This window comes from Tachyglossus aculeatus, chromosome 1 (genome assembly GCF_015852505.1).
Source record: "Tachyglossus aculeatus isolate mTacAcu1 chromosome 1, mTacAcu1.pri, whole genome shotgun sequence".
NCBI classification, from domain to species: Eukaryota; Metazoa; Chordata; class Mammalia; order Monotremata; family Tachyglossidae; genus Tachyglossus; species Tachyglossus aculeatus.
In genome coordinates, this window is record NC_052066.1 from 30,935,982 (window position 1) to 30,954,942 (window position 18,961).

The 18,961-nt window shown below is 48.5% G+C and overlaps 1 protein-coding gene across 1 annotated transcript in view; it reads left to right on the plus strand.

The window, feature by feature from the left end:
- The window catches only part of MUC4 (mucin 4, cell surface associated), a 58,091-nt gene that overhangs the window by 12,197 nt on the left and 26,933 nt on the right, over positions 1 to 18,961 (plus strand). The window contains exons 9-18 of the mRNA XM_038752295.1: positions 4,559 to 4,738; positions 5,008 to 5,133; positions 6,599 to 6,718; positions 7,408 to 7,616; positions 9,288 to 9,366; positions 9,707 to 9,877; positions 15,365 to 15,466; positions 16,384 to 16,620; positions 17,570 to 17,713; positions 18,552 to 18,730. Of these exons, the coding sequence (XP_038608223.1) occupies positions 4,559 to 4,738; positions 5,008 to 5,133; positions 6,599 to 6,718; positions 7,408 to 7,616; positions 9,288 to 9,366; positions 9,707 to 9,877; positions 15,365 to 15,466; positions 16,384 to 16,620; positions 17,570 to 17,713; positions 18,552 to 18,730 (1,547 nt within the window). The remainder of the gene's footprint in view (positions 1 to 4,558; positions 4,739 to 5,007; positions 5,134 to 6,598; positions 6,719 to 7,407; positions 7,617 to 9,287; positions 9,367 to 9,706; positions 9,878 to 15,364; positions 15,467 to 16,383; positions 16,621 to 17,569; positions 17,714 to 18,551; positions 18,731 to 18,961) is intronic.

The window sequence follows — 18,961 nt, forward strand, 5'->3', positions numbered from 1 at the left end:
TCCCCATTTTACAGTTGTGGGAACTGAGGCCCAGAGAAGTGGAAGTGACTTCCCCAAAGTCACACAGCAGACAAGTGGCAGAGTTGGGATTAGAACCCATGACCTCTGACTCCCAAGCCTGGGCTCTTTCCACTGAGCCACGTTGCTTCTCTGAGCCACGCTGCTTCTCTTGGGGAGGGAGTTCCGGGCCAGAGGCAGGACATGGGTGAGGGGAGGCACTCTATTGGCTTTAAAGCTCTCCTTCTACATCCCAGCCCATGCACTCCGCTTCTCTGGTGCTAACCTTCTCACTGGGCCTCCATCTCACTTGTATCGCCACCAAACCATGGCCCACGTTCTACCTCTGGCCTGGAATGCCCTCCCTCCTCAAATCCACCCAGCAACCACTCTTCCCCCCTTCAAAGCCCTACTGAAGGTGCACCTCCTCCAAGAGGCCTTCTCAGACTGAGCCTCTTTTTCCTCAGCTCCCCCTGTCTTCCACATCACCCCCTTCTAGACTGTGATCCCACTGTTGGGTAGGGACCGTCTCCATCTGTTGCCAACTTGTACTTCCCAAGAGCTTAGTACAGTGCTCTGCACACAGTAAATGCTCAATAAATACGATTGAGTGAATACTATATGCACTTCCCCCTTATGTATGTATGCATATAGCTATAATTCTATTTATTTAAATTGATGTCTGTTTACCTGAATTGATGTTTGTCTCCCCTCATCTAGACTCTGATCCCACTGTGGGCGGGGATTGTTTCTCTTTATTGCTGTATTGTACTTCCCAAGCGCTTAGTACAGTGCTCTGCACACAGTAGGCACTCAATAAATACGACTGAATGAATGAATGAATGAATGAATGAATGAAAGAATGATAGATGAGATCGAGGTACGGTGGTTAGTAGGTTGGCGTTAGAGGAGGAGAATGAGCATTCTGGGTTCATTCATTCGTTCATACAATCGTATTTATTGAGTGCTTAATGTGTGCAGAGCACTGTACTAAGCACTAGGGAAGTACAATTCGGCAACATATAGAGACGGTCCCTACCCAACAGTGGGCTCACAGTCTAGAAGTATTGTAGGTAAGTCAGAATTGGGCAAGATGAAGGACACGGCAGCATGGTGGGACCGACTGACCCACCCGGGAAGAAATCCTGCTACCGAGAGCCTCTTCAATTCTTGCTTATTTTAGGACAGTGTGATCTGCTACTCCCAGTACACTTTGCTTAGGTAAATAGACAGCTCGAATAAAAGAAGTCCTGAAGAAAGAAGTTGCTCTGTAACTCCCTGTTCTAAAACAAATGGGACGTAAGCTATTGGCAGAACCAGCCTCTCGGTGAAGAAGACCACGAGGGATGAGAGTGATGATGATGGTGATAAATGAGAGGCACCATTTTTTTTGTGTGTTGACACTTGTCAGAATGAGGAAGAACTGATGTTTGCTCAGGGATGCCAACACCCAACCCAGAACCCCAGAGAACACCTGTTATCATAGTTTCTTCAGCATCAATAGGGTAAACATCATCGTCATTTTCCTGAAATATTTCTCCAACAAGGGGACGTTGAGTGACCCACCCTCCTGCTGGGGTCTTCTGGCTTGGGGGTTGCCCTCAGGACAGAGCCCCAGTTCCCAGGGAAGCCTCAGCCTGGATATGCGCCCTCTCGGTCTGTCCTCCAGGGCTAGGGGTGAGGGTTGGGGACTGGGGAATAGCCATTCACCTTGCTGACTTCTGCTTCAGATTGGCCCTCTGCCCTCCTCCAGTGATAGATGACCTCCTCAGTGATAGAGACCATGTGGAAGGATAGGGACGCATGGTGGTATAGTGGATAGATCATGGGCCTGGCAATCAGAGGACCTGGATTCTAATCCCAGCTCTACCACTTGTTTGCTGAGTGACCTTGGGCAGGTCATTTCACTTCTCTGGGCCTCAGTTTCTTCAACTGTAAAATGGGGATTCAATACTTGTTCTCCCTTCTACTTGACTGTGAGTCCCATGTAGGATAGGGGCTATGTCCCACCTGATTAACTTGTATCTACCCCAGAGCTTAGAACAGTGCTTAGCAAATACCATTTGAAAAAGGCAATAATAATCAATCAGTCATATTTATTAAGCACCTACTAGGCACAGACCATTGCACTAAACACTTGGGAGAGTACAACAGAATTAGCAGAAACATTCGCTGCCCATAATGACCTTACAGTCTTGTGGTATTTAAACACCTACTATGTGGCAAGCACTGTAGAGAAGCAGTGTGGCTCAGTGGAAAAGAGCACAGGCTTTGGAGTCAGAGGTCATGGGTTCAAATCCCAGCTTCACCACTTGCCTTCTGTGTGACTTTGGGCAAGTCAATTAACTTTTCTGGGCCTCAGTTCCCTCATCTGTAAAATGGAGATTAAGACTGTGAGCCCCCCCTTGGAACAACCTGATCACCTTGTAACCTCCCCAGCACTTAGAACAGTGCTTTGCACACAGTAAGCACTAAATAAATGCCATCATCATTATTATTACTAAGTGGTGGGGTAGAAACAAGACAATCAGATTCCACATGGGGCTCACAGGGAGAACCAGTATTTTCCCCCTATTTTACTGATGAGAAAATGAGAAAACTGAGGCACAGAGAAATGAAGTGACTTGCCCAAGGTCATGCAGCAGGTCCTGTAACTCCCAGGCCCATGGGTTTTCCAGTAGACTATGCTGCTTCCCAAGAAGAGGTCAGATAGAGCTTGTTCTAAGGTGGGGAGTCCAACTGGAGAGAGTCTAGGAGCCTGATATGGAGAAAGGGCTGATTGGCTCAAGGGTTACAGCACAAAATTCCAGGGTGGGAGAACAAAGTAGAGGGAAGAGCAGAGGACATTGTCACCCAATCAATGAATCAATCATATTTATTGAGTGCTTACTGGGTGTGGAGCCCTATATACTGTAACAGAGTTGGTAGTGCTTAGAACAGTGCTTGGCACATTGTAAGCACGTAACAAATACCGTTATTATTATTATTATTATTAGAAACATTCCCTGCCCACAACAAAGTCTAGAGGGGGAGACAAGAATCTAAATAAATGCATTAAGGATATGCACATAAGGTTTTTTTGGAAGGGTGTAGATCCTACTACAAGGGGTGACAGTGAAGGGAGTGGGAGAAAGAGGAAATAAAGGCTTAGTTGGGGAAGGCCTTTTGGAGGAAATGTGCTTTTAATAAAGCTTTGAAGGTGAGGAGAGTGCTCATCTGTCAGATAAAAAGAGAAAGGGTGTTACAGTCCAGAGGCAAGTTGTGGGCGAGGCCTCGGAAGCGAGACAGATGGGATCGAGGTACAGTGAGTAGGTTGGCATCAGGGGAGTGAAGAGTGCTGGCTGGGTTGTACTAAGAAATCAGGAAAGTAAGATAGGAGGGGGCAAGGTGATTGAGTGCTTTATATCCAATGGTAAGGTGTTTCTATTTGATGCAGAAGGGGAGGGGAAACACAGGCCGAACGTTTTTATAGAAAAATCACCCCTAACCCCTCTGGGACTGATGAATCAGTAGTTTAACCCCTGAGGGTTAGCCGGATTCTTTGCCTGGGAGTCAGAAGGCAAAAAAGAAGGGGTGGGGAAGGGGAGGTCCCACTTCAGTCTGTACTTCATGCTGCTGCCCAGATTATCTTTGTGCAGAAACATTCTGGGCATGTTACTCCCCTCCTCAAAAATCTCCAGTGGTTGCCTGTCAACCAGCGCATCAAGCAAAAACTCCTCACCCTCGGCTTCAAGGTTCTCCATCACCTCACCCCCTCCTACCTCACCTCCCTTTACTCCTTCTCCTTCTCCTTCTCGCCTGTCCCCCCATCGACCCACAGCCCACATCCTCCCCCTGGCCTGGAATGCCCTCCCTCCACACATCCGCCAAGCTAGCTCTCTTCCTCCTTTCAAAGCCCTACTGAGAGCTCACCTCCTCCAAGAGGTCTTCCCAGAATGATCCCCCTTTTTCAATCAATCAATCAATCAATCAGTCAATCATATTTATTGAGCGCTTACTGTGTGCAGAGCACTGTACTAAGCGCTCCTCCTCCCCATCCCCCCCACCCTACCTCCTTCCCCTCCCCATAGCACCTGTATATATGTTTGTACAGATTTATTACTCTATTTTACTTGTACATATTTACTATTCTATTTATTTTGTTAATGATGCACATTTAGCTTTAATTCTATCTGTTCTGATGACTTGACACCTGTCCACATGTTTTGTTTTATTGTTTGTCTCCCCCTTCTAGACTGTGAGCCCATTGTTGGGTAGGGACCATCTCTATATGCTGCCCACTTGTACTTCCCAAGCGCTTAGTACAGTGCTCTGCACACAGTAAGCACTCAATAAATACGATTGAATGAATAAATGAACGAGGGAGAGGGCACAACCATGACCCGGGAGTGCAAGTCAAGGAAACCCAGGACACATTTGGAGGACTTGGAGGGGAGGGAGAGGGTGCAGTCTCCAACAGTCACGTTCTTAAAGTACAGGTTAACTCTTGAAGGAAATGCAGGGCCTGCTGGGGCCCTAGGTCCTGTCCTGACAAAGGGCCCTGTGGCGGTTTCCCCCGCAGGACTCCGGGGACTGCGGGTGTACCAGTTACAGAAGGAGGTAAGGACCAACTACCGGCTCAAATGTCTACAGTGGCTGGAGGAGAATCCTGCTTGGTACAATCGGGCCCAGGACCAGCTGTCTTGCCCCTGCACCTTGGGGCAGGCGCAGTGGGACCGGCGCTTCTCGTGGTCCAGAGCAGGTAACCCCTTCCCTCCCACCTCTCCATTCTATCTGCTTTTCCCCCCAACTCCTCCACCCTCTCCCCGAACTTCCTGCTCCTCTGTTTCCACTCCACAGTTCACTCGCGCTCCCTCTCTCTGCCATCCTTTGGGGAGGTAAAGTCCCAAAGTATGGAAACCTGCTGGAATCTTCCTCTTCCTCTACCCCATCCATCTCCCCACCCCCTGAGGGGAAGAGGGCATGGGTGGGTAGCCGGGGGACCACTGACTGAGCCGGGGTTCATTGCAGGTTGGAGGGCCGGCCGCAGGAGGCAACTGTGCAGGTTCTCATCATGGCAAGGTGGTGTCTGCTGTAGTTATGATCCCTGGGGGGCACTTCTGAACGGGCAGAGGATTTGGCACTCATGGAAGGAAGGTGAGTCTGTCCCCGGGTGGCCTGGCTTAAGAACGAGCTACAGGCACAGGAGACTTTTCCCCAAACTCTAGACACTAATGCTTATCCTCTAGATGGTAAGCTTGTTGTGGGCAGGGAATGTGTCTGATTATTGTTCTCTTGTACTCTCTCAAGTGCTTAGTACTGTGTTTTTTGCACAGTAAGCACTTGATAAATATGATTGAATGAATGATTGAATGAACCTAATCTCCCACTCTGACACTGCCTCCTACTCCTTATACCACCTTCAGCCAATTATGTGGGAATTTGGGCATCCACATGCCCAAACTCTGCAAAACAGACCTGAAATCATCCCCATCCCCTTGTCTTAGCTTGCAGCAGGGTGAATCGGGGAGGGCTGACTCAGAAGAACCTTGTCCTGAAGCTGTGGAGGCTTTTGGGAGGCGGGGTTAGACCCAACTCTGAGAGGTTCCCAAGAAACTTTTTTTTAATGGTACTTGTTAAGCGACTACTACGTGGCGATCACTGAACGAAGTCCAGGGGTAGACGCAAGGTCATTAGGTGATACACAGTACATGTCCCACATGGGGTTCACAGTCTTAATCCCCATTTTACAGACAAGGTAACTCTGGCACAGAGAAATAAAGTGACTCGCCCCAGAGCCCACAGCAGACAAGTGGTGGAGCTGGGAATAAAACTCAAGTGCTTCCGACTCCTAGGCTTGTTCTATCCACTAGGCCACTAGGCCAAGCTGGAATAGCCCAGCAGAGGAGAACCAGGGCATCTGCCTAGCTGCCTGTCTGTCAGATTTAGACTGTCTCTATCACAAAGGGTGCCTTAGATGCCCCAGAACCTCCTTCCTCCTGACTGAATTAGCTTGTTTCCACCCTATCTGACCCCAAATCTTCCCTCCCTGAAGCCAATGCCCTTTCAGAGAGGTAGGCAGCAGAGGTTCTCTTTGGGGATGGAGATTCCCAGGAAACCTCAGTGGGAACTGAGCCCAGAAGGCTTTGATTACTCTGCCCTGGGAAACCTCTTTCCTCTCCCTCTTCCCACCCCATTGACCAGGGCATGAGCTGATTTGAGCTCTGCTTGAAGCCTAGCAAAGTGTGAAGGCGGGATCAGCTATCTGACATGTACAAGTGGGACCTCAGAAATGAGCGTCTGTTGAAGTTGAGTGTCAAGGACTCTCGTGAGGCCTCGGGGCCAGAACTGGGCAGTGAAAGAACATGGGAAAAACACACAGTCTGGCTGAGCAGAACTGGCCCTTGACTTTGCAACCCTTTGCCTTAGGACTGTGAGCCCACTGTTGGGTAGGGACTGTCTCTATATGTTGCCAACTTGTACTTCCCAAGCGCTTAGTACAGTGCTCTGCACACAGTAAGCACTGAATAAATACAATTGATTGATTGATTGATTGATTGATTGACTGTATCTAACTCCCAAGCCATCCCTAAATGCGCTGCTTCTCTGAACTCTCCTCCAGATTGGGAGATGGAGGCTCAAAACTGGTGCTGCCTTTGGAACGATAACCCCTACTTCTGTCAGCTGTACAGGCAGAGATGGCCACCTGTCACCTGTGCTGGATACAGGCCACCTCGGACAGGTGAGTATGGTGCTTTTTGGGCAGATGGTAGGGCCAAAAGACAAATTACCCAGCAACATCCTCGAGTGGAAATCAGGATTGGGGTGGAGCTGGGAACAGAACAGAAGCTGCCAGGGGAGGGTCCAGAGGCCCAGGGAAAGGGCTAGTTTCTTGTTGGCCAGAGGTATGGAGGGAACGAGCCCAGACAAAGCGAAAAAGGGAGTGGTTAAACTCAGATGGTCAGTCAGGAAGGCATGGTTTCAGGAGTCCCTGAATAATTTTTCCCCCTCCAGCATCAGGAAGCTTTGGGCCTTTGCTAGTTCATTCATTCATTCATTCATTCAATCGTATTTATTGAGCACTTACTGTGTGCAGAGCACTGTACTAAGCGCTTGGGAAGTACAAGTTGGCAACATATAGAGATAGTCCCTACCCAACAGCGGGCTCACAGTCTAGAAGGGGGAGACAGAGAACAAAACAAAACAAAATAAATAAATATGTACAAATAAAATAAATAAATAGTGTAATAAATCCATACAAACATATATACATATATGCAGGTGCTGTGGGGAGGGGAAGGAGGTAAGGCGGGGGGATGGAGAGGGGGAGGGGGGGGAGAGGAAGGAGGGGGCTCAGTGTGGAATGTGGGTAGTCAGAGGGGCAGAGAATCATAGCCACCGGGCCAATATGACCTCCTTATTCTCTTGCAGCGTGGATGTTTGGGGATCCCCACATCACCACCCTGGATGGCGCCACATACACCTTCAATGGCCTGGGCGACTTCCTGCTGGTGAAGGCCAAGAGCGCCAACTCTTCCTTCTTATTGCAAGGACGCACGACACAGACGGGCACTGCCCCTGCCACCAACTTTATGGCATTTGCTGCCCAGTATAACTCCAGTGGCACTGGCATCATCACGGTGAGTGAGGCACGGAGCCAGGGCCGCCACTGCCCGGATCATCTTTGTGCAGAAACGCTCTGGGCATGTTACTCCCCTCCTCAAAAACCTCCAGTGGCTACCAATCAACCTACGCATCAGGCAAAAACTCCTCACCTTGGGCTTCCAGGCCGTCCATCACCTCGCCCCCTCCTACCTCACCTCCCTTCTCTCCTTCTCCAGCCCAGCCCGCACCCTCCACTCCTCTGCTGCTAATCTCCTCACCGTGCCTCGTTCTCACCCGTCCCACCGTTGACCCCCGGCCCACGTCCTCCTTCTGGCCTGGAATGCCCTCCCTCCGCACATCCGCCAAGCTAGCTCTATTCCTCCTTTCAAAGCCCTACTGAGAGCTCACCTCCTCCAGGAGGCCTTCCCACACTGAGCCCCCTCCTTCCTCTCCCCTTTTCCCCCTCCCCATCCCCCCTGCCTTACCTCCTTCCCCTCCCCACAGCACCTGTATATATGTTTGTACATATTTACTACTCTATTTATTTTATTTGTACATTTTTATTCTATTTATTTTATTTTGTTAATATGTTTTGTTTTGTTGTCTGTCTACCCCTCTAGACTGTGAGCCCGCTGTTGGGTAGGGACCGTCTCTATATGTTGCCAACTTGTACTTCCCAAGTGCTTGGTACAGAGCTCTGTACACAGTTAGCGCTCAATAAATATGATTGAATGAATGAAAGGAGCGACCCCTCACCCTTCCCCTCAGTGCCAGGGGGAAGCTTTCCTCTCCTCTCCATTATGCTCCAGCCCAAAACCTGCGAGAGGTCACAAAGGAGTGCCCAAAAGGGAAGAGGGGGGAGAAAGAGGGGAGAGAGAGAAGAGAGGGAGAAAAAAGAAAGAAAGAAAGAAAGAAAGAAAGAAAGAAAGAAAGAAAGAAAGAAAGAAAGAAAGGAGGAAGGGAGGAAGGGAGGAAGGAAGAAAGGAAGAAAGGAAGAAAGGAAGAAAGGAAGAAAGGAAGAAAGAAAGAAAGAAAGAAAGAAAGAAAGAAAGAAAGAAAGAAAGGAAGGAAGGAAGAAAGGAAGAAAGGATGAAAGAAAGAAAGAAAGAAAGAAAGAAAGAAAGAAAGAAAGAAAGAAAGAAAGAAAGAAAGAAAGAAAGAAAAGAAAGAAAGGAAGGAAGGAAGGAAGGAAGAAAGGAAGGAAGGAAGGAAGAAAGAAAGAGGGTATAGTGGGGTGGAGCATGTGTGTGAGTGACAGAGCCTCTGGGTACAAATCCTCAATCAGCCCCTGACAATATTAATAACTGTGGTATTTGTTAAGTGCTTACTATGTGCCAAGCACTGTTCTAAGCACTGGGGTAGCTACAAGGTAATCAGGTTGGACGCCGTCCCAGTTCCACGTGGCGCTCACAGTCTCCATCCCCATTTTGCAGATGAGGTAACTGAGGCACAGAGAAGTGAAGTGACTTGCCCAAGGTCACACAGCAGACACGTGGCGGTGTCGGGATTAGAATCCATGACCTTCTGAATCACAGGCCCTTGCTCTATCCACTCCTCCCTGCTGCTTCTCGATAATTTTGGTATTTGTTAAGCTGTCTTGCTGTGTATGTGGCTGGTCTCTGCCCCTCTGGGTCTCTCCCACCCTGTAACACAGATTACATGACCCCACCTTCCTTTCGGGCCTGACGGTCCCACTTTCCTTTCAGGTCCAGTGGTTGCTGCAGCCTAATGATACGATCCAGGTTCTGCTCAACAATCAGACGGTCAACTTCAACTACTCTGAAGGTAGGATCAGGGCCGTCGTGAGCCTCAGGCTCCAGAAACACGAAGCGAAACCTCAGAGTGGGAACACGTTCAGGCCATCCCTTTTCTCTTTCTGACTCCTCTTTCTTGCCTCGTGCTTCAACTGCCTCCTGCACAGGGACACCAGAATGTCTCAAGCTTTCCCTGGGTCATTATGAGGACAAATACCCCAGGATATTATTTTCCTGGACTCCCTGTGGCAGGCTTGCGACTGACGTCTGTCCAGACCTGTTTCTAGTTCTCAGGCTCGCACTTGTTCTGAATTTAATTCTCCCTGTGTTTTCACCTTGACTTTGACTTGCTGCGTCTCCCTGCTTTCCAGGCATAGAGGAGGGTGTACATAACATCTCTGGAGTCCAGCTGTTTCGCAATGACACCATCTCGGCCACCTTCGATGGGGCTGTATCCGTCACCGTGTCGGCAAGCTTCAACATCCTGTATGCCTTCGCCAACCTTCCAGAAGAGTACTTCAACAAAACCCAGGGCCTTTTAGGTAAGGAGCAAGAATTTCATGTCCTACAGGGCTCTGGAGAGAAACTGGTGCCACAGACCCAGCACAGACACTATCAGCAAGAAGCAAGAAAGAGCTGTAGAAAAAGAAATTATCTTCTCCCTAACAGAGAGAATATAGTCATCCCTGAGGCCTTTGAGGAACTGTACTTAGCTTAGCTTACCTGTATATATGTATATACCTGTATATATGTATATATGTTTGTACATATTTATTACTCTATTTATTTATTTATTTATTTTATTTGTACATAGCTATTCTATTTATTTTATTCTGTTGGTATGTTTGGTTTTGTTCTCTGTCTCCCCCTTTTAGACTGTGAGCCCACTGTTGGGTAGGGACTGTCTCTATATGTTGCCAATTTGTACTTCCCAAGCGCTTGGTACAGTGCTCTGCACATAGTAGGCGCTCAATAAATACGATTGATGATGATGATCACATGGACCGCATATGCATTTTGACGGATGAAGGCAGAGATATGCAGGAAGTAAAGGCAAAGATATGCAGGCATGCTCATAAGTATGATCATTAGAGCAAATTTGCCAGGAACTTCTCTGCCATTTCTTTCTCCTGAGCCCATAGCCTAGGTATCATGCCTTACCACTATTTTTTTTATGGTATTTGTTAAGCACTTACTAAGTGCCAGGCACTGTACCAAGTGCTGGGGTAGATACATGATATGAGGTTGGACACAATCCATGTCCTGCCTGGGACTCAAAGTACAGATGAGATAACTGAGGCACAGAGAAGTGAAGTGACTTGCCCAAGGTCACACAACAGACAAGTGAGAAGCAACACGGCTTAGTGGAAAGAACACGAGCCTGAGAGTCAGAAGGACCTGCGTTCTAATTCTGACTCCACCACTTTTCTGCTGTGTGACCTTGGGCAACTCACTTCACTTCTCCGTGCCTCAGTTACCTCATGCGTAAAATGGGGATTGAGACTGTGAGCCCCACGTGGGCAGGGACTGAGTCCAACCTGATTAGCTTGTATCTACCCCAGCACTTAGTACAGTGTCTGGCACACAGTAGGCATTGAACAAATACCATAAAAAAGTGGTGGAGCTGGGATTAGAACCCAGGTCCTCTGATTCCCAGGCCCATGCTCTATTGACTAGGCCATGATGCTTCTCATTAATTGATTAATTTGTTAAGGACTTACTGGGTGTCACTCTGGAAATTAACCAGAAAATTGGGCTGCCCTAAAAATAATTATGGTATTTATTAAGTGCTTACTGGGTGCCAAGAACTGTTCTAAGCACTGAGCACTGTTCTAAGTTCTGAAACTATTTGTCTATGGCATCTTTATTGCTGAATTGTACTTTCCAAGCACTTAGTACAGTGCTCTGCACACAGTAAGCGCTCAATAAATACAATTGAATGAATGAATGTTGGGCCATCCGTTACCTAGGCAACAAACTATCCAATGACAGTGATAGACAAGGAAGCAGTAAGCTGAATCAAGAAGACCAGAACATCTTTTGGGAGTCTGTCACCAGATTGAAGCAGCAGTTAAGTACTAGGTTTGAGACCAAATTGAGGGTCATAGCAGGAGAACTGGTAGTAGCAGCACTTATTGAGCACCCACTTGGTGAGGTGCCTCATACTAGGTGATTGAGAAGTGACTGAAGCAGCGTGGCTCAGTGGAAAGAGCCCAGGCTTGGGAGTCAGAGGTCGTGGGTTCTAATTCTGACTCTGTCACTTGTTAGCTGTGTGACTTGGGGCAAGTCACTTGACTTCTCTGTGCCTCAGATCCCTCATCTATAAAATGGGGATTAAGACTGTGAGCCCCATGTGGGACAATCTGACTACCTTGTATCTCCCCCAGTGCTTAGAACAGTGCTTGGCATATAGTAAGCACTTAGCAAATGCCATTATTATTATGATTAAGTACGAGATAATGAAGTGACACATTTCCTGTCCACAAAGAGCTTATACTCTAATGGGAGAGACAAACAAAATATTTACAAGAGAGGTCAAAAATTAATAAATAAAGCAGAGATAGAAATGAGGGCTAAGGAGGTTGCAAATGAGTCCATAGCTGTGTTATCCAAACTTGTCTACAGCTATGAGATCTGGACCACACAAAACTCCAAATCCGACACCCTGAGCAGTTCCATCAACGTCATTTACAGGGTAAACTCAACATCAAATACCAAGAAAAAATAATGAAAAATGAAGTTCTGGACTAACTAATCTCCTAGCACTGAAGCTACGTTTACCTGTGTGAGGAAGATGAACAAAAGCAGGATACACAAACGAGTTGTATGTTGAGCTAAAATTTGGAAACTGAAAGCAAGGAGGACAGAGCAAACATTTTCAGGGCACAATATAACAAAGCCTCAAACAATGCTGAACCTCACCAGAAAACTGGAAGGCAACTGCCAAGGGCAGACCAGCATGGCAGTCTGCAACCATTCATTCATCCATTCATTCAATTGTATTTATTGAACGCTTACTGTGTGGAGAGCACTGTTCTAAGATCTTAGGAGAGTATGGTACAACAATAAACAGACACACTCCCTACCCGCAACAAGCTTACCATGAAAGAAGCATCTCTTTTTGAGCAAAATCTCTGTAAGGATCAAGAAACAAGGAATCCACAACAAAAACTAGCACCAGGCACAGCAAACATCCTGCTTGGTGACACAATAAAGGACAGTCTTTTTGTACACACTGTAAGGCCTTTTGGCCTCATGTTAGCCTTTTTAGCCACACATGCACTCTTAGTTGAATTTCACCATTAATGGTGTCTTCTTCCAGTAGAAAGAACAGTTCTTTGCTGCATGCCAAAGCACTGTGATAAGTGCTGGGAGAAGATACAAGCTACTCAGATCAGACACAAACCCAGGCTCACATGGAGCTCGTAATCTAAGTGGGAAAGAGATTAGGTATTTTATCAATCAATGGAATTTATTGAATGCTTTCTAAGTGCAGAGCACTCTACTAAGCACTTGGGAAAGTACAATACAGCAGAATTAGCAGAAACATTCCCTGCCCACTGTGAGCTTACTCCCATTCTAAAGATGAAATAACTAAGACAAAGAGAGGTCAGGCTCTCTCAGTGGTAAAGCTGGAGTTTTCTTTCCATGAGGACTCACTGTCTCCTTAGTTTGGTAAATGTAGTTCATTTTCCCCCTGAACAGGATTAGGTGTCAGGAAAGTTCAATCAATCAATCCATAACTTTTATTGAACACTACTGTGCCCAGTTCACTGTACTAAATGTTGGGAAGAGTACAAGAGAATTAATAAACATGATTCATACCCTCAAGAAGCTTGCACCTAAGAGGGTTGGCAGACATTAAAAGAAAATCCAGATAGGAAGAGGATGGAGAGGGGGAAATGGATATGGCTATAACAGAGTAACTAAGAGATTCAGTTTAACTTCTCAGTTGCCTGTTCCCTCCCCCTCTCTTCCCTCCCGGGGAAGAAGTGAGGATGGATGCATTCTTAGATGGATGTGAGTTAGGGAGGGTTACTACCTACCTACTCTGTAGTATTGTACACTTCCAGGCACTTAGTACAGTGCTCTGCACACATTAAGTACTCTGTAAACACCACTGATTGATTGATTGAAACTCTGGCTTCAGGCAGGATCACTTCCAAGCCATCCTCTACAAATAATCCATCATTCATCAATCAATGGCATTTACTGAGCGCTTACTGTGTGCAGAACGCTTGGGTGAGTCCAACACAACCGTGTTTAGTAGACATGTTCCCTGCTTACAATGAGCTTACAGTTGTAAGCTTACAGCTTATATTAAAATCAGTTTTGGGTTAAGGCCTTATGGGGAAGGAAAATCCACCTTCCACTGCTCCTAAGTCTAGTATGCCTCCCTTTTTATAGTGTTCATCATCATCATCAATAGCATTTATTGAGCGCTTACTGTGTGCAGAGCACTGTACTAAGCGCTTGGGAAGTACAAGTTGGCAACTTATAGAGACAGTCCCTACCCAACAGTGGGCTCACAGTCTAAAAGGGGGAGACAGAGAACAAAACCAAACATACTAACAAAATAAAATGAATAGATATGTACAAGTAAAATAAATAGAGTAATAAATATGTACAAACATATATACATATATACAGGTGCTGTGGGGAAGGGAAGGAGGTACGATGAGGGGGATGGAGAGGGGGACGAGGGGGAGAGGAAGGAAGGGGCTCAGTCTGGGAAGGCCTCCTGGAGGAGGTGAGCTCTCAGTAGGGTCTTGAAGGGAGGAAGAGAGCTAGCTTGGTGGATGGGGAGAGAGAGGGCATCCCAGGCCCGGGGGATGACGTGGGCCAGGGGTCGATGGCGGGACAGGCGAGAACCAGGCACGGTAAGGAGATTAGCGGCAGAGGAGCGGAGGGTGCGGGCTGGGCTGGAGAAGGACAGAAGGGAGGTGAGGTAGGAGGGGGTGAGGTGATAGGAGAGCCTTGAAGCCCAGGGTGAGGAGTTTCTGCCTGATGCGCAGATTGATTGGTAGCCACTGGAGATTTTTGAGGAGGCCAGTAATATGCCCAGAGCGTTTCTGGACAAAGACAATCCGGGCAGCAGCATGAAGTATGGATTGAAGTGGGGAGAGACAGGAGGATGGGAGATCAGAGAGAAGGCTGATACAGTAGTCCAGACGGGATAGGATGAGTGCTTGAACGAGCAGGGTAGCAGTTTGGATGGAGAGGAAAGGGCGGATCTTGGCAATGTTGCGGAGCTGAGACCGGCAGGTTTTGGTGATGGCTTGGATGTGGGGGGTGAACGAGAGAGCGGAGTCGAGGATGACACCAAGGTTGCGGGCTTGTGAGTCGGGAAGGTTGGTAGTGCCGTCAACAGAGATGGGAAAGTCAGGGAGAGGGCAAGGTTTGGGAGGAAAGACAAGGAGTTCAGTCTTGGACATGTTGAGTTTTAGGTGGTGGGCAGACATCCAGATGGAGGTGTCCTGAAGGCAGGAGGAGATGCGAGCCTGGAGAGAGGGGGAGAGAGCAGGGGCAGAGATATAGATCTGGGTGTCATCAGCGTAGAGATGATATTTGAAGCCGTGGGAGCGAATGAGGTCACCAAGGGAGTGAGTGTAGATCGAGAACAGAAGGGGACCAAGCACTGAACTGTTGAGAACCCCCACAGTAAGAGGATGGGAGGGGGAGGAGGAGCCTGCAAAAGAGACTGAGAATGAACGACCGGAGAGATAAGAGGAGAACCTGGAGAGGACGGAGTCTGTGAAGCCAAGGTCGGATAGCGTGTTGAGGAGAAGTGGGTGGTCCACAGTGTCGAAGGCAGCTGAGAGGTCGAGGAGGATTAGGATAGAGTATGAGCTGTTGGATTTGGCAGGCAGGAGGTCATTGGTGACTTTTGAGAGGGCAGTGTTCTTCTGATATTCTAGCTGTGCTGGGGACTAAGGCACCCCGGAGAAGGGCCTAAAGAGAAACCAGGGGTATGAGACAAAGCTAGACCTCGCTAATCAGCTATGCCTCTTCTGTTCCCTTTCCCCCAGGGGTCTGGAACTGGAATCCGACTGATGACTTCAAAATGCCCAACGGCTCCTCCATTCCCATCAACAGCTCTGAGGAGAGCATTTTCCATTATGGAATGTCTTGTGAGTCTGAATCCCCCCTTCCCGAGTCCTTGGCCCGCTAGACCTGATCCTCCTGATCCTGATCTGTGGTCTGATCCCGTATGAGACAAGTCTCCTACCTGGGGTGCTGTGAAAAGTCTATAGCCCTGGAATGTATGATCCCAAACACAGTTGAGCCCAAAATCACTTCCAGAGAGAGTGGGGAGACTCAAGTTTCCCGTGGGGTCCTGGGACTTGTGGTCCCAGCAGACACACAGGGTCATCTGTGTGTGAATCATGGTCATCATATAGACAGGGCCCATGCTCTCCTCCAACCCGGAGAAGGTGGGTGTTCTGCCTTTCCATGACCCACCCAGGGTAGATGTCCAGCCCAGAGTGGCTAACTGCAACCCACTTATAGTCCTCCTGGGGTTCTCTCTTAGGAGTGGGCTGATGTGGTGGCATTTTCCCCTGCCAACATCAATTCTGCCCTTCATAGTAATTATTAATCATTGTGTTATTTTTTGACTGCTTAGGAAAACTCTATTCTAAACACTTTGGGTAGATACAAGTTAGTCAGACACGATCTCCATCTCATATGGGGCTCACCATCTATGTAGAAGGGAGAACAGCAACTGAATCCCCATATTACAGTTCAAGAAACTGAGGCACGGAAAAGTTAATTGACTTGCCCAAGGTCACACAGAAGGCAAGTGGGGGGAGCCAGGATTAGAACTCAGGTCCTCTGATTCCCAAGCCCATGCTCTTTCCACTAGACCGCACTTTTTCTCCTGCTCTGGTTCCTCTGCCTTGGGTGGTGGGGCAGGGTGGAGAGGGGAGCTTCCCTCATGCACACAAATTAGGGCAGGGATGTGAGCCCTGCAGAAAAAGAAGTCCAGAAAACTGACCGTCCATTCCCTCCAACTCCCCACCATCACCGGGGGCCTGCTGTTTTGCAGGGTTCCTCAGCACGGACAGCCTCTTTACCAACAAGCCAGGAAGGCAGCCTGGCAACTTCACCCCCGTCTTCCTAACTGATCTGAAACATCAGAACCTGACTTTCTATGAGGAAGCAACAAAGCTGTGTAACAACAGCCAGGAGTGTACCTATGATGCCCTGGCCACGAGGAGCATAAGCTTTGGCCTGATCACCAAAAAAATCCGGGACAACTTCTCGAAGATGAATACGAGTCTCAGTAAGTGGCCCACGGGATGGTTTGTGGTCCAGATCAATCAATCAATCAATCAATCAATCGTATTTATTGAGCGCTTACTATGTGCAGAGTACTGTACTAAGCGCTTGGGAAGTACAAATTGGCAACACATAGAGACAGTCCCTACCCAACAGTGGGCTCACAGTCTAAAAGGGGGAGACAGAGAACAGAACCAAACATACCAACAAAATAAATTAAATAGGATAGAAATGTACAAGTAAAATAAATAAATAAATAAATAAATAGAGTAATAAATATGTACAACCATATATACATATATACAGGTGCTGTGGGGAAGGGAAGGAGGTAAGATGGGGGGATGGAGAGGGGGACGAGGGGGAGAGGAAGGAAGGGGCTCAGTCTGGGAAGGCCTCCTGGAGGAGGTGAGCTCTCAGCAGGGCCTTGAAGGGAGGAAGAGAGCTAGCTTGGCGGAGGGGCAGAGGGAGGGCATTCCAGGCCCGGGGGATGACGTGGGCTGGGGGTCGACGGCAGGACAGGCGAGAACGAGGTACAGTGAGGAGATTAGCAGTGGAGGAGCGGAGGTTGCGGGCTGGGCAGTAGAAGGAGAGAGGGAGGTGAGGTAGGAGGGGGCGAGGTGATGGACAGCCTTGAAGCCCAGGGTGAGGAGTTTCTGCCTGATGCGCAGATTGATTGGTAGCCACTGGAGATTTTTGAGGATGAAACTGGATTTCCAGATGAAACTGAAGACTGCCCCCCTCCCTAAGCTGAACCTGCTGTTCCCGCTGCCTTCCTCTGATTGATGGATCCCCCCCAGCCCTGAAGACTGAGGGCAGAACCACCCCAGGAGGGGCCTGGCTTGTGATAATACCAAAACACGGTCTCCCTGTGAACCAGGGTGGGTCGTGGGGAAGGAAGACAGGAAATGGCTGGAGCAGGGTCTCACGTCTTGAGTTTCTGATCTGTGTTCCAGACCAATTCCCTCCGTCTTTGACTGGACAGATTGATATCCATGCCTTCATGCAGAAGACTGAGATTGTAACTTACAGTTCCTACCACTCTGGAGTTCACTTCACCCTGGAAACTGATCCTGAGTCTGCCGACTTCAATATCACCGGTACTCCTCCTCTGGCAGGGCCGATTTCGGGGGGCTCAACTCTGGAGGCAACTCTCCCTGCATTTCGGTATCCATCAGACCAAGGATGGTGCCGAGATGGTGGGAGGTGCCGGAGGGGAAGAGCCGGAGGAGAGCGGGGAGGGACAAGGAGCTGGAAGATCAGGGGCAAAAAGGGGTAGAAAGAGGGTACATAGTGCTGGATCTTGTCCACTCAATCCCTGGGGAAATCCTGAAAGGACCTACTTACCTTGGACCTTGAGTTCGAAAGCCCTGTGGGTTAGTGGATGGCAGATAATAATAATAATAATAATGGCATTTATTAAGCGCTTACTATGTGCAAAACACTGTTCTAAGTGCTGGGAGGTTACAAGGTGATCAGGTTGTCCCACGGGGGGCTCACAGTCTTCACCCCCCTTTTACAGATGAGATAACTGAAGCACAGAGAAGTTAAGTGACTTGCCCAAAGTCACACAGCTGACAATTGGCAGAGCCGGGATTTGAACCCACGACCTCTGACTCCAAAGCCCAGGCTCTTTCCACTGAGCCATGCAGCTTCTCTAATCAGCATAAGATCCCCCTTTCCCCCGACAAGTCAGGCCTTTGAAATGGCAGGATGCCAGGCAGGGAGGGTTAGGTCACCTCAAGAAATCTGGGCTTGTTGACGGCATTTCCTGAAGAGGCAAAGCAATGGGGGCGTTGGCATGGGTGAGGAGCGGGGAGCAAAATTCCCAGGTGGTGTGGAAAACCCATGAATCAGGAGGAGAGTCAGCCGGCTGGAGAGATGGAGAGAGACACATCCACCCCAACTCCTAAAGCCCTTGTCTCTCTCTCTGGGCAGGCAATGGGACGCTGGCCTGGACCCCGCGTTCCCTGGACCCATTCACGTTGACCATCAGAGCAACGGATGTCAACGGCTTATCCTCCACGCTCTCGCCTACCTTTGTGGTCTGCAACTGTTCCAGTGAAAGTCAGTGTGTCTACAACCGGACCACCAAAGTGAACAACTCCTCCCTCTCTGTGAGTGCCTCCCTCCTACTTCAATCAATCAATCAGTCAATCGTATTTATTGAGCGCTTACTGTGTGCAGAGCACTGTACTAAGCGCTTGGGAAGTACAAGTCGGCAACACATAGAGACAGTCCCTACCCAACAGCGGGCTGGGTTGTTGGGTAGCAAGAGTAGGCTGTTGGCAGAAGCAGCGTGACTCAGTGAAAAGAGCCCGGGCTTTGGAGCCAGAGAGCATAGGTTC